Source organism: Anguilla rostrata, chromosome 6 (assembly GCF_018555375.3).
Source record: "Anguilla rostrata isolate EN2019 chromosome 6, ASM1855537v3, whole genome shotgun sequence".
NCBI lineage: Eukaryota > Metazoa > Chordata > Actinopteri > Anguilliformes > Anguillidae > Anguilla > Anguilla rostrata.
In genome coordinates, this window is record NC_057938.1 from 47,890,643 (window position 1) to 47,903,025 (window position 12,383).

At 42.8% G+C, this 12,383-nt stretch overlaps 1 protein-coding gene across 1 annotated transcript in view; it reads left to right on the forward strand.

Annotated features, from left to right (window-relative positions):
• The window catches only part of vta1 (vesicle (multivesicular body) trafficking 1), a 36,203-nt gene extending 24,088 nt beyond the window's left edge, over nt 1-12,115 (forward strand). The window contains exons 5-8 of the mRNA XM_064340148.1: nt 1,127-1,238; nt 7,263-7,445; nt 9,148-9,222; nt 11,764-12,115. Coding sequence (XP_064196218.1) covers nt 1,127-1,238; nt 7,263-7,445; nt 9,148-9,222; nt 11,764-11,909 — 516 coding nt within the window. The 3' untranslated portion in view covers nt 11,910-12,115. The remainder of the gene's footprint in view (nt 1-1,126; nt 1,239-7,262; nt 7,446-9,147; nt 9,223-11,763) is intronic.
• The last annotated feature ends 268 nt before the right edge of the window (nt 12,116-12,383 follow it).

Here is a 12,383-nt window from a genome sequence, read left to right on the forward strand (position 1 = left end):
AAATTGCTGTTCTGATATTTTCTCGTTTCGTTTTTTGCCGCGACGTTAAAATAAACGAGCTTGCGGACTTGTGAATCCGGACATGCACAGACCGTTGTAAATTGTTGTAAATGGAATAAGATTTTCACATGCTTTTCATTTGTGGATTATTAGAGGCATTTACAACCCATATTATTTTTTATTTGGATTTTGCATATTCAGAATAAGGGCATTACCGAGTTTTGCTTTACAGTATAACGTGTTTGCCTGGGCTGTATCATAACCGGAATACTTGAGTTTTCAGAATATGGTGTGCATGCAAAGTCAGATTGATGATGTGAGCGCCTGCTCCTCTTCATGGATCTGCAGCGAGCAGGACATTTAAAAGCTGGCCAGGGCCTGTCAAAGCCTGGGAGAGTAAAAAGTTCAGCCGAGCGCCTCGCCCGTATCCGCATAAGATTAATGAGGAGAATGGGACACACTGGTGCGGTGTGCCCAGTGAAATATTACAGTTATCATCAGCACAGCTGAGTCTGAATTCCTGAATTCAGTAGCGGGACCTTTCAGTAGTGGGACCTGACCGTAGACACCAGAGTGATCCATTGTGTGTATGTAATGTTCCTGTAACCTGCCTATGAAATGTGGGCTATGTTAGGGTTAAGACTATGCTTAGCTGTAAAAATAAATAAATATACGTTGTCTTTGCTTCATCATAAGTTGCATTTGTGAAGGTTGCAAACTATTCTGCCCTAGAAATTTTTCATATCTCTGAAGTTTTTATGTAATAAATTGTTTCAGCCATTAAAATATGCTTTTAAATCATCCTTTCTGTTCTTATGTTGGCTTTTAGAAGGATTTAGCATGGGATCCTTTTGAAAACTGAGTAAAGACCAAAGTGAAATTTTGGGGAAAAAATGCTTTTACTTTCATGACATAATTGGCCGTTGTGGATATCCAGTTCCACTGCAGCTAGCACCCGGGGCCCCCAAGAAAAGAGAAATTTTAAGATGTTAAGAAGTTAAAAACCCGTTCCCTCTGTCTATGTGGCCCCGCGAGTGGATTTGCTTCCAGCTCCTTATCGTTTCTTATTTTTCTAATCATGTGCCCCTCCCCAAAACCCCTCCACCCCTCCTCCTTGTGTTTGCAGAACGTCCAGCACAGGAAGTATGCGCGGTGGAAGGCGACCTACATCCACAACTGCCTGAAGAACGGAGAAACCCCGCTGTCGGGGCCCATCGCCATGGAAGGGGAAGCATATGGTGAGCGCTGATATTACATCAGCCGTCCGAACGCACCGCTACTCCCGTTAACAAAATACACTCGCCCGGGCCCTTTTTTTTTTCTCCCGAAAACCCAACCCCCCCGCCTTTCCCCTCGGGCCGTATTGAGAGCCGGTTTCCTCCGAGCTTCCGGCGGCGCGCTCTGGTCTGGTAGAGCTTTAGCACATTGTGTGGCCTTATCAGTGGCCTCTGCAGTCCTGGGGTGGGGGTGGGCTCCGGTCGCCGCCGCGGAGCCCGATAGCGTTTTATGAGCCTTTGACTTCCTCTTATCTGGCGTCCAATCAGGGGACCGTGATTCGCACGCCGCTTTAATGGCGTGAAACCTGTCGAGAGTTGGATGACCTATTAGGAAACGACTTCCTCCCCTGTCGTTTATCCAAAGCAGGGATGCCGATTATAGCACGTGGCCTCCTACGTGCTAATAGCGGCGATCAAACGTAAAACTTTTTTTTGTGAAATGGCCGGGTTTTCTCGATTTAGCCCTGACATTAGGACCGCCCTGACGTTAACCTGCCGTGTGATGCGGACCAGACGTGGCCGTTGCCGTGCTCGCTCGCTGTGTTGCTCTCCGAACATCTGCTGGGTGTGCTTTGTTTGACCTCACCTAAGCATGTAAGAGATGAGGTCATCATGTGTGTGTCGTCTCCAGGGATATCCTACTTTGTAGACCCACGGCACATATGAACGTGGGGCAGCTCTCGGGAATCTAGACTCACAGCCATTGTCTTGCTCTCATTTGGACTGTATGGACAATTCCAAATATATGGACAAACAAAGTGAATTCCATTCACTATATGGACAAACAAAGAAGAAACATGTTTCTTCTTTGTTGGTTTGTTTGCTTTGTGTTGAAGGGGTCCGTCTTGAGAGCTGGTCTGGGCCTCCCTATCAGAGCGGTGACATCATGCTTTGAGTTGTTCCCACTGATGTGTAACTTTGGCAACAGAAAGCTGATATCACGGTCTCTCCCTTATTGTGTCTGCACATCGGGATCTTATCGCAATATCTCAGCGTAAGGCTTTTTTGGAACAATAATTTTTCCGCTGTTGTAATGTTTTCAAATGAATCCCCACTAGCGATTATTATCTTTTCTCCCTTAAGGCACAATTGTTTTGCAGTCTTGGTGCACTTAAACCTTTTTTCTCTTCACAAGCTATGTCCACATATGCTGGTCAACCTGCTTTGAAAGTCCTTCCTGAAGCTTTTGGTTATAAATCCTGCCTTGCGGAGACCCACAATAAAAGCATTGTCTCGCTCTTATTCGCTTGACTTTTCCATTCGCTCGAAGGAGAAGATGATGAGCAAGGGGAAAGGAATGGGAAAAAAAGCATGTTTCAGCAGAGGCAAACCCGATCTGGAGCGGCTTCGTTGATTAACATATTTTCCTAAAGCCTCATCTGGAGCGCTGAACCCTCTGAGAAACTTCTAGCGGGAGCGCGGGCGATGTTTTGACTCGGCGTAGGAAAGCTCTGCGAAGCACTCCCTTTCAGAAGGGCTGGCTGGTTTTGTAACCCTGCCACCAGAATATGGAAATTTCAAGGACTTTTTTTTTTTTTTTTGCTCCCCACAGTTCATTAGCATGCTGTGAAAACAGCGTCAGGGCTTAAATGACAGAGGTGTAGATGTCACGGAGGTGTAACGTCTGGGAAGAACCAAAGTCGGCGGAGCAAAGAATCTGCCCCTGAATAAATGTCACTTTCACTTGCCAGTGCCTGTCAAAGACAATACTGCTGAGGGACTAAGATTTGAGTTTTGGTTTTCCGATTTGGCATTTGGAATTGACGTATTTTGCCATTTTAAACAGCAAACCGAACTGCTATTTTCTAGTCAGCTGAAAGATCATTTCTAGCGGACGAGCCGCAATGCCACCTGACCTGAGGCTAAATGTCCCGGCCACAACCTGACGTAGTCCAGTGAACTGAAACGTAAATCTGACAGATTTAAGCATTGCTGTTCTGTTGACGTCAGTTGTTTTTGAGCGCTAGTTATGTTCTGTTGCTGTGTGTTTTCTAAAATTGCTGTTTATGCCAGCTGAACTTTTGAAACACAAATTTCACTTGTGTGATTTGGCAGCAGTGTTGCTCTTTAGCAAATCAGTTCAAATGCAAATACTTTACATTTAGTGCTGCATTCAGACCAGACTTGATAGCTTGCATTTGCTATTTGTCTCTCATCGTTTTGCTTGATTTTTGTCCACGTCTGTGAGAAGGTGAAAATATCCCTTTCTGAGAAGTTTTATGAGTGTAGGCTCGGGGATGTGCAGACCCTTAGTGGAATTTAACGACAGAGGGTTCAAGCAGTGGGTGTTTTTTTATGTCTCCTGAAAAAAACCTTTTACAGTGTTGGAGACTGTCATCTTGACTGTTTCATGTCATCTTGTTTACCTGTACATTTGTGAGGCTTTCTGATACCTGGTCAGGCTATGCAAGAGGACACACATTTCAAAATAAGAACCGCTATTTTAATTTGCTATTTCTTTATGCTGAAAGAAATGGAAAATAAATAATTACGAGATGGTAGTGCAGCATTTCATGAATTGGCTGAGCCAAATTTAATTCCTAGAAACAGAGCGCTGTGTGATTTCATGCAAAGTATTTGAACTGAATTTGAAAATCAATGAGTTCATCATGCAGAATACTGAGCCTGCTCTTACTCACATATGATGTGTCACTCTGTTAATTTCAGTGAAGGGAGATCTCATTAATACTGTTGCCATGGCACTAGTCTGACCCCTCGTCCCCAGAGATTGTCTTTGCTGACTGTTTATCAAAGTAATGAGCTCCCATTATTTATTCACAGTGATTCTTGAGGTCATATGTTGTTATGTGAATGTATGAAGATTCCCTATGAACTGCAGTATATTATGCAGAACACATTGGTCCTGTACTGCCATAAACAGAAAAGTCATGGTGCACTTAAACCTTTTTTCCCCGATGAGGTGAAAATGTTGCTTTTTGCCTGATACTCATTGTTTTCCTTTAAAGTGCCATCTACATGTAAGTCTAAAATGTACAGTACTCACATTTATGTGAGCTCTTTCCAGGAAACATTTGCAGGGGAAAAAAACTTGCTTTATTCTCATATGATGGATCTTGATTTTAGCTCTGCCGACAGGACCGCACAAATTCTTTTTACAAGGCTGTTTTAATGCCAAGTGGATGGAAAAGACTACCTGAAATATTATTACAGTATGTCAGTACTGCAGTTAATTTTTCAATAGTAAAATATCTGAGGCATGCATATCTTGTAGGCCATGCTGTGCTTGTCCGTAGAGAATTTAAACAGACGTCCAGGAGGCAGCAGTATAAAATGAAATTCCGATTCTGGGCTCTTCAAGCAGATCATATTTACCATCTGTAAGCAATCCACTGTGTGGATTTTTGTCATTAGTTATCCCTAAAGATCTTCTTAAAAATATGCCTGCTATCAGTTTGTCAGACTGTGTCTGTAGTGCATCCATACTGTTGATTCACCCTAGCAGGTTTGTTAGTTTCAGAATACAAGCTAGGCCTAAATCATCACTCATCCTTGCTTAAATGGATTTAATCTTAACGTGCACCTGGAACTTTTTTTCATATATCTTTGTGCTGGATCTTAAACTATGCATGTCATTGGACAAAAACGTCCTTGGTAGTCTTCTTGTTTAATGCAGGTGTAATCTAGATTCTGTTTACCATAAAGAACATAAAGCTTCACACTGTGAATCTGTTCAAAGCTGGCAGCGACCGCATCAGACAACACTGTAAGTCAGGTCCACTGGGAAACAGCCCCTTTCCTGTTTCTCTGTTCCACCTTTCAGGCCTGCTGGGACCAAACCACCCAGTTTTGGTCTGTTTATTCAAGATTAATAAAATCTTTCCAGCTTTCAAACTGCTGTTTTATTCTACCTATGATCAAGGTGGTTGTGATGTGGTACAATCTCAAATGCCTGTTTATTTTTATTTTTTTGGTGTAGACCTGAAAAAATATTTGATTTCACACCACTGTTATTATCTTACCTTTAACAGGTTCCTTTGAAAAAATGACTATTATCAGAGTAAACAGATATATTGATGTTTGTGGGAGAAAATCATTTTGAAATTGCAAAGGATAATTATAACTTGTAGAAATTTCTACTGTTTTTTCCAGCATTTTGTTTTTCTTTCAATTATGGAATTCGATGAATGTTTCGCCCAATGTTTTTCCCAAATAAAGATTCAGGTGTTCAGGTAAGATTTCAGCATGTAGAAAAACAAACACATTTGATAGTAAAAGAAGTCACAATATTTTGCTAGACATGTTTATCATTTATTTTGTCCAGCTGCTCTATAATATTTAATGTTAAATAAAAAACAGTACCTTTGTGTCATGAATGGGAGGACATTTTGTGCCTTAAAATGCAAAGCTTGTTAAAAAGTTAATATTCCAAGTAATTATGTGGTGGTTAGATGTCTGACACAGAGAGTATGTTGAAAGAGGACTAGGATTTTCTACTTTTTTCTAAGTTTAAATACATCAGTTTTTTTTTTTTTTGCTCTGTGCAAGATTTTGTATTGCTATATAGCCTCATAGAAATATAATATTATTTCAGACTCTAAGTTATATATTAATATTGAACTTTTTTTTTTCCATCATTGATTAATGTAATCAACCTGGCCAAGAAACTGTCCTTCACTTCCACTGCCATGCGGTTTCCCGAAAGTCTCCTTTACATCAGGGGTGAAGTGAGGGGAATTGGTAGCCCTCGATGACGCATTCCACCTTAAGTGCGGCACGATGCTCACCGTTTAATTTCTGTAACCATGAGAACGGGAGAAGCTTCGCTCTCTCTTGCCATGTTTCAAGGGGTAGCTCAACGCGTCCTGTGACAGGTCAGAGCCTTTCAAAGTGCCGATTTGCATTTTGGTTTCCCGGTTGACCCCTTGTAACTGTATCATGGGTCAACTGTCGCTCACTCCACCTCTGCATATCGGCTTATTAAAAGAGCATCGCAAAGGGCCTGTTGCACCCTTCAAAATTGGCAAAACGGGAAAAGTGGCTATGACTTTTAGCATACAGTAAGTTCGGCTTGGCAGTTCTAGCGTTATTGGTGTCTGAGTGTTGTCGACCAATTGATACATCACGCATTTAAATGCGTCAGTGTTGTCTAACCCTTTGAAACTGCCTGAAAATGCTCTCTCTCACAGCTCAGTCTGCCACATTTCACTGTTGCTCCACTCTCAATGTGCTGACCGAGCTACAGGACTACAGAATAGATTTAATCAGCACAGCCACTCAATGCACATTATGAAGAAGTGTTTGATTTGTCAAGAGGCCAAAGAAACTTATTTTTCTACTTGACGATTACAACCAACTTAATTAGTCTTACAGTGTATTTATTTAGCTACATTCTAAAGCTTTTCCCTCTGCAGCTAATGTTTTTAAGAGACTTGTGGTTGAATAAAATGCAAAGAAACTCTTTTTGATCCCTCAATGAGATTCTTTCCTAAGCTTCCTGTGTGAAATATAGTATGCTAAAATATATGTAAAATGTATTAGTATACCTGAAGTAGAAGTAACGTTTATATAATTGTACTCTTAGTGTGCTGAAGTGTACTGTTTTTCCACATGGTTTGGCTGAGCCATACCTGGAAGGTGATGTAGATGCCGCGATATTGTGTGACACGTTGAGGTGGAGATGAAGCAAGTTCAAACCGTGTGTGTTGTACATTTCACAAACTTCTCAATGTTGAGTGCATCCGAAAGCAGAGGTGTAACTGCATCTATGGAAATAGCTTTCATAGGGCACGTTTTGTTTTTTATTTTTAGTTGTGGCTGGAGCTGTAGGCCTTATCAGATGATGATGAAGTGTGCCGAGTGACTAAACCTGTTCCTGTCTGTTTGAACGGTTGTGATATGCAAACGATGCACCGTGACGAACACCCGTATGAAAACGGCCTTGGAACTTGAGCTATTTATTTATTTATTTACTCGGACGCAAGACAGCCTATTTATTGACGTATTTTTTTATTTGCGCTCCCCCAGACGACGACTTTGGCTACGAGGCCGGGACGTCCTCCATGCCCTACCAGCCTCCCGCCTCCTCCCAGGGGCCCGGTCCGGCGGGGGGCACGGGCACCATGCCGCACGCCAACTTCAACAACATCCAGATCCCTCCCGGCGCCCACGCGCCCGCCAACACTCCCGCCGAGCTTCCTCCGCCCACAGGTACCCGTTCCCCCGCTGCCAAATATCACGCCATCTTCTGGCGCCAGAGAGCGCAAATCCTCTAACGCCACATTTCACATTCTCAGTGCTGGCTGCTTTTACTGCCCCTCCAGGATGCTGCGCTTGGTGATGTTTCTTGTTTGTGTGGCTGATGTTGTCTTTCGCGTTCCAAAACAAAAATCACATAGCCTATTGTTTTAAATTAATTGCATTATCAACTCTGCTCCAAGATTCCTTGAATAAATATGCCACATAAATAAATTACTGTGAATAAATCACTTGTGTACTGCTTTTTGGGTGTTTGGTTGATCACACATTTTTATGGCATTTATTTAATGTCTGATTGTGGCTCGAATGTAATTTTATTTAAGTATTCGACAGAAGCTTGCTAGCAGACTCTGTTGCTGCACCCACTTGCCTAACCAAATGAACTAAAATACCCAGTAGGTAAACCTCGCCTTTCACCCAGTCCCTGTGTACTTTGGCTTGTAATACATGCATCAAAAATGGGCTCAATCATTTTTTCTGGGAAGGCCATTGTATGAGGCCATTGGATTGCACTGACGGCTGCACTCACAACTGCTGCTTGGATGCAAAACCGCGAGCATTGTAGGCCCTACTCGTAAAACAAACAGTGGCGAAAAAAAAATCTCATTAATTAACTTCACAGGATTGGCAAATAAAGCTCAAGTTAATTTACACGTCTCCCACCTTCCCATTTCCCACACACTCAATGTTAATATTTGATATTTCATATTGCATAAGTCATGTGTGTTTATTATGCTTGCCTCAATGGCTCAAGCAGGGCTGATTTGTCCAGGCCCCAGGCCTGCCTTCCCCCCGGTGTGGTTTCCTGTTTTTTCCTTTTGTTCTACCTTTTTAAGAACAGCAAAAGGTGGAGGTCAGGACCTCTGATAGAGCGTGTTTCCCTTGCTGTGTCTGTCCTCTGTGATTAGCACATTCCAGGACCTACGGAAATGACTAATCTACAAAAATTGACCCCAGGGGTACTTTTCCCTAATTGAATCAAGAATGGCACGCAAACGAAGGTTAAAAGAAATGAACATAAAGAAATGACCCCTTTTTCCCCTCACTTTTATTTTTTGGACCCAAACCAATGTTATTCAGCTGAAAAGGCACAAGGTGTAAAATTAAGGTAATTCGAACTGCATGAAGTTTAATTGGTTTCTTATTACATCGAGTGGACATTGCTCTATATCAAAGGTACCGCCTGGCCGCAGTGTCGATCAGCTTAATAAAATTTTACAGTTTCCCTCCGTGCTGCTTTCTTTGTTTCTGTAATGCGGGATCTGACGTATTGTACAATAAATCAGATCCCTATGAAAGGGACATGTTTGACCAGTTTAATCCAATGTTATTCTTTAGATGGAACTAGCTGTTCTGCACATTAATTTTGAATGTCAGAGGCCCGGAATCTACACCTGTGTTCCGGGTATGGGTGTGCCCAACCGTCCGGTTTCAAATCCTGCCCACGCCGGCCCCAAGGGTGCCCGACAGGCCTGCAGGGCTGCAAACAGTAGGCCGTAGGGTCTACTGGCAGGGAGGGTGGCAGTCAGCTGGATTGTCCTCATCTCGTCACACAACATGGCCTTCTCTGGTTGACTGGGCAGGCCAGCTGTGGAGTGTGAGGAGGTGTGTGGCGGAGGGCTAACGTCTCCTCCCTTTTGTGTTGTGCATGTAGACCACGTCAAGCCAGTACCTGCCCCCCGGGGCATGCCCACGGTCGACCCCTCGCTTCTGAATGCCAGCCAAGAGGGTAAGTTCAGCCTCCATCTCTCTCTCCCTCTGCCTGTCTCTCTCCCTCTCTCTCTCTCTCTGTCTGTCTGTCTCTCTCTCTCTTTCTTTCTCTCTCTCTGTTGCCTGCCCTCTTACTCTCTCTCTCTGTTCTGTGCTCTCTCACTGTCTCGGTCTCTCTCTTGCTCTTTTTCTCTCTGTCTGCTCTCTGCCGCTCTCTTCTTCCTTTCTGTATTTATGTTTCTATCTCTCCATCCATCTCTCCCTTTCTCTTGCTCCCTGTCACACTTGTCGCTATCTATCTCCGTCTCTCCCTCCTCCTTTGTGTATCTATCACCCCCTCCATCACCCTTGTGATCCTGGCGCTTACGCTGCAACACCCCCCCCCCCCCAATCACTACGCATGCTTTCCATCAGCCTCCATTCAGTATGAATGTGAACCTCCTGCTGCAGGCCGGGGGGGTGAGCGAGGTGGGGGTGGGGCACGCCGTGGGTCTCCTTGTAAAACCTTTCATGGAAAACAGACTCGCGGCTCCCTGGTTTCCAGGGGGGGAAATACAACGGCATGCTAAACCCAAATAATCATCGGGCCCCGGCTGTCGATAGAAAGAAACTGACTGCGTTACCAATGGCGATTTCATTTTAATAAATATTAACAAATAGAGAACGGAGGCCTTTGCCAAGGGTGGCACACTGGCTGTGGGTGATATTCAGTCCATCGGCATAAAGTGTGATATGCCCATCCTACAGCAAACCGTGTTCGAGTGGTGTAACGCTGAACGCATCCAATGTCCATCGGTTTTTTAAAGCAATTACAGTTAAAATAATAGCTAAACTTGGCATAGAATAGCTTGGAATATTGAAGCCAGGTAGCCTGGTTCTCTATAACCTGAGTGTATTAGTTCCTGACAGCAGGAGAGTTTTAGCCCTTTAAGGTGTAAGATCACAAATACGTGATTAGAATGTTCCGATCCCGGCAATCCCGACTGGAAGCAATGGATTTCTAGAACACTGACTTATAATTTTCAAAAGCGATTAAAAAAAACCTGCTCTTCAAAGGATTACTTGTAACACAGGACTGCTGGGAGGCGAAAGGGAAATATGGCTAAACAATGTCAGAATAATGAAGATAATAGCCAGATATGCACATTTTGTGTATTTCCAGATATTTTATTTTCCCAGCCCTGTAATAAGCACAGCTTTGTTTTGAAAATCTTTGTATCCAAGTAGAGTCATTATCTCATTTCTTCTCTACTGGTGCTGTGAATATTACGGGTCTATATGCAGAAAAGTATGTGTAGTGCATTTCAGATGGTTGATTTTGTTTATCTTAATACATTTAGTGGAAAAATTAGTTGACCAATAGCATAGCAGTGGTGAACTTAAAACTTCATGAAAAATTTCATGAAATATTTTAAAAGGCAACTTGTTTTGGAAATGCTGAGCTATTTTTGAAAAATAAAAAAGTCAGTGGCATGTTTTGACGAACATTTGTAATTAGCCATCAGTTCTTTTTTTTTAGATTTTGGATTTTTGAGGGATGTGCTATTTGGCTCTTCCCAGAGCATGGCTTAGCAAAGCTGTACAATGATAGAAAACACATCTTCACTGGTAAATTGCAAAGCCCACAGTTACAAAAGTGTCTCCCAACATCTGACTTGAGTTAAGAAAAGTGCTAAGGATCTACCCCAACCTCAAATTTACCCTGCAATTTAGAGGGTTGGTGGTAAACATACATTTCTTGTGGGGAACCTCAAGCATATCTTCCAGTGTGTCTCCGTGTGAGTAGGTAATGTCATTTTGTTCACATTTTATTTATTCGCAGTTCACTTACAACTGAAATGGTAAGCAAAATGTTTTCACTGTACTGTATGCAATTCCTTCTATCTGTTCATTACAGTTGAGTTTAGTATTGAATAATAGAGTGCACTCTGTGACTTTAGTATTATTGCTCTGTTTCTTGGTGTGTGTGTTGTGTGTATAGGATCTGAAAATGTATTTTTAATGGAGTTTGTGTGACCAGTAAAGACGCTATTTGTCCACTTCAAGTCTTGGTGTTCTATTTCCAACATACCTTGGTTACAGTACCCCCAAAAACTGTGCGCATTGAGGCCTAAAAGAAATTACTAAGATGCAGATATATACATGTCTGCAATTCAGTCTAGTCAGACAAGATTCCAAGCCACAAGGAGTATCTCTTCACGACCAAAATTCCATCATGCTTTTGGTGGGATGCCTCGTCTGTGTTTGGAATGGAATAAAATGTAGTTAATACGATACAATACGGTTATGTATGCGCTCACACTGAAATGTTTGGAATTAAGTTGGGAGGGCAGACTTAGCTTGGACAATCAGTGATCTCACCCAGAGGATTGATTCAGTGATCTCACCCAGAGGATTGATGGACCAATAAAATTTTTTGAAGGAATACTCACCTAAAATCTTTCATCTGCCCGAATGAGTTCATAATAATGAGTCCATCATTATTAGTTGTATTCTTTTTAATTGTTCCATATCCTTCATGGTTTTTTGTTTTTTTTGCCGTTTAATTGCGTCCCCTCAGGTGACATCCGGCTCACCGCCGAAGACTACACCCGGGCCCAGAAGTACTGCAAGTACGCGGGCAGCGCTCTGCAGTACGAGGACGTCGGCACGGCCATCCAGAATCTGCAGAAGGCCCTCAAGTTACTCACCACCGGCAAAGAATGAGGCCTTTGTGCCCCGGGCCGCCGCAGTATCGCCCATCTGGCCGACAGAACTAAGCGTCCATCGCTCCCCGCCTCGGCTGCCCCAGAAGAAAAGCAATTCTGTCCAAGCCCACAAAATCACTGTAAACAACAATAGCATCTGTGTCTCTGCTGTGTGTGTGTCGGCTGCCCTCGGTAGCCGTCGCTCGCTAGCCCATTTACCGTTGAGGAGAACCGCGGAAACAAAGCTTTAAGGCTCATCGGAATGCATCTTCCGCCCCACATTGTAATCTATATGCAGGTAGCAAAGCCCCAGATTCATTCTGTCCAACACACTACATTGGCCCGAAATGTATATAATACTTTCAAGCAAATATTAGTATTTCTATTATTAACATTGACCACACAACTCAAGACAAAGTGCTATGGTAATCCTTTAAAAAATAAAAACAACAAAAAAAACTGAGTTTGCCTAAATTTGTAAATTAAAAGTGTG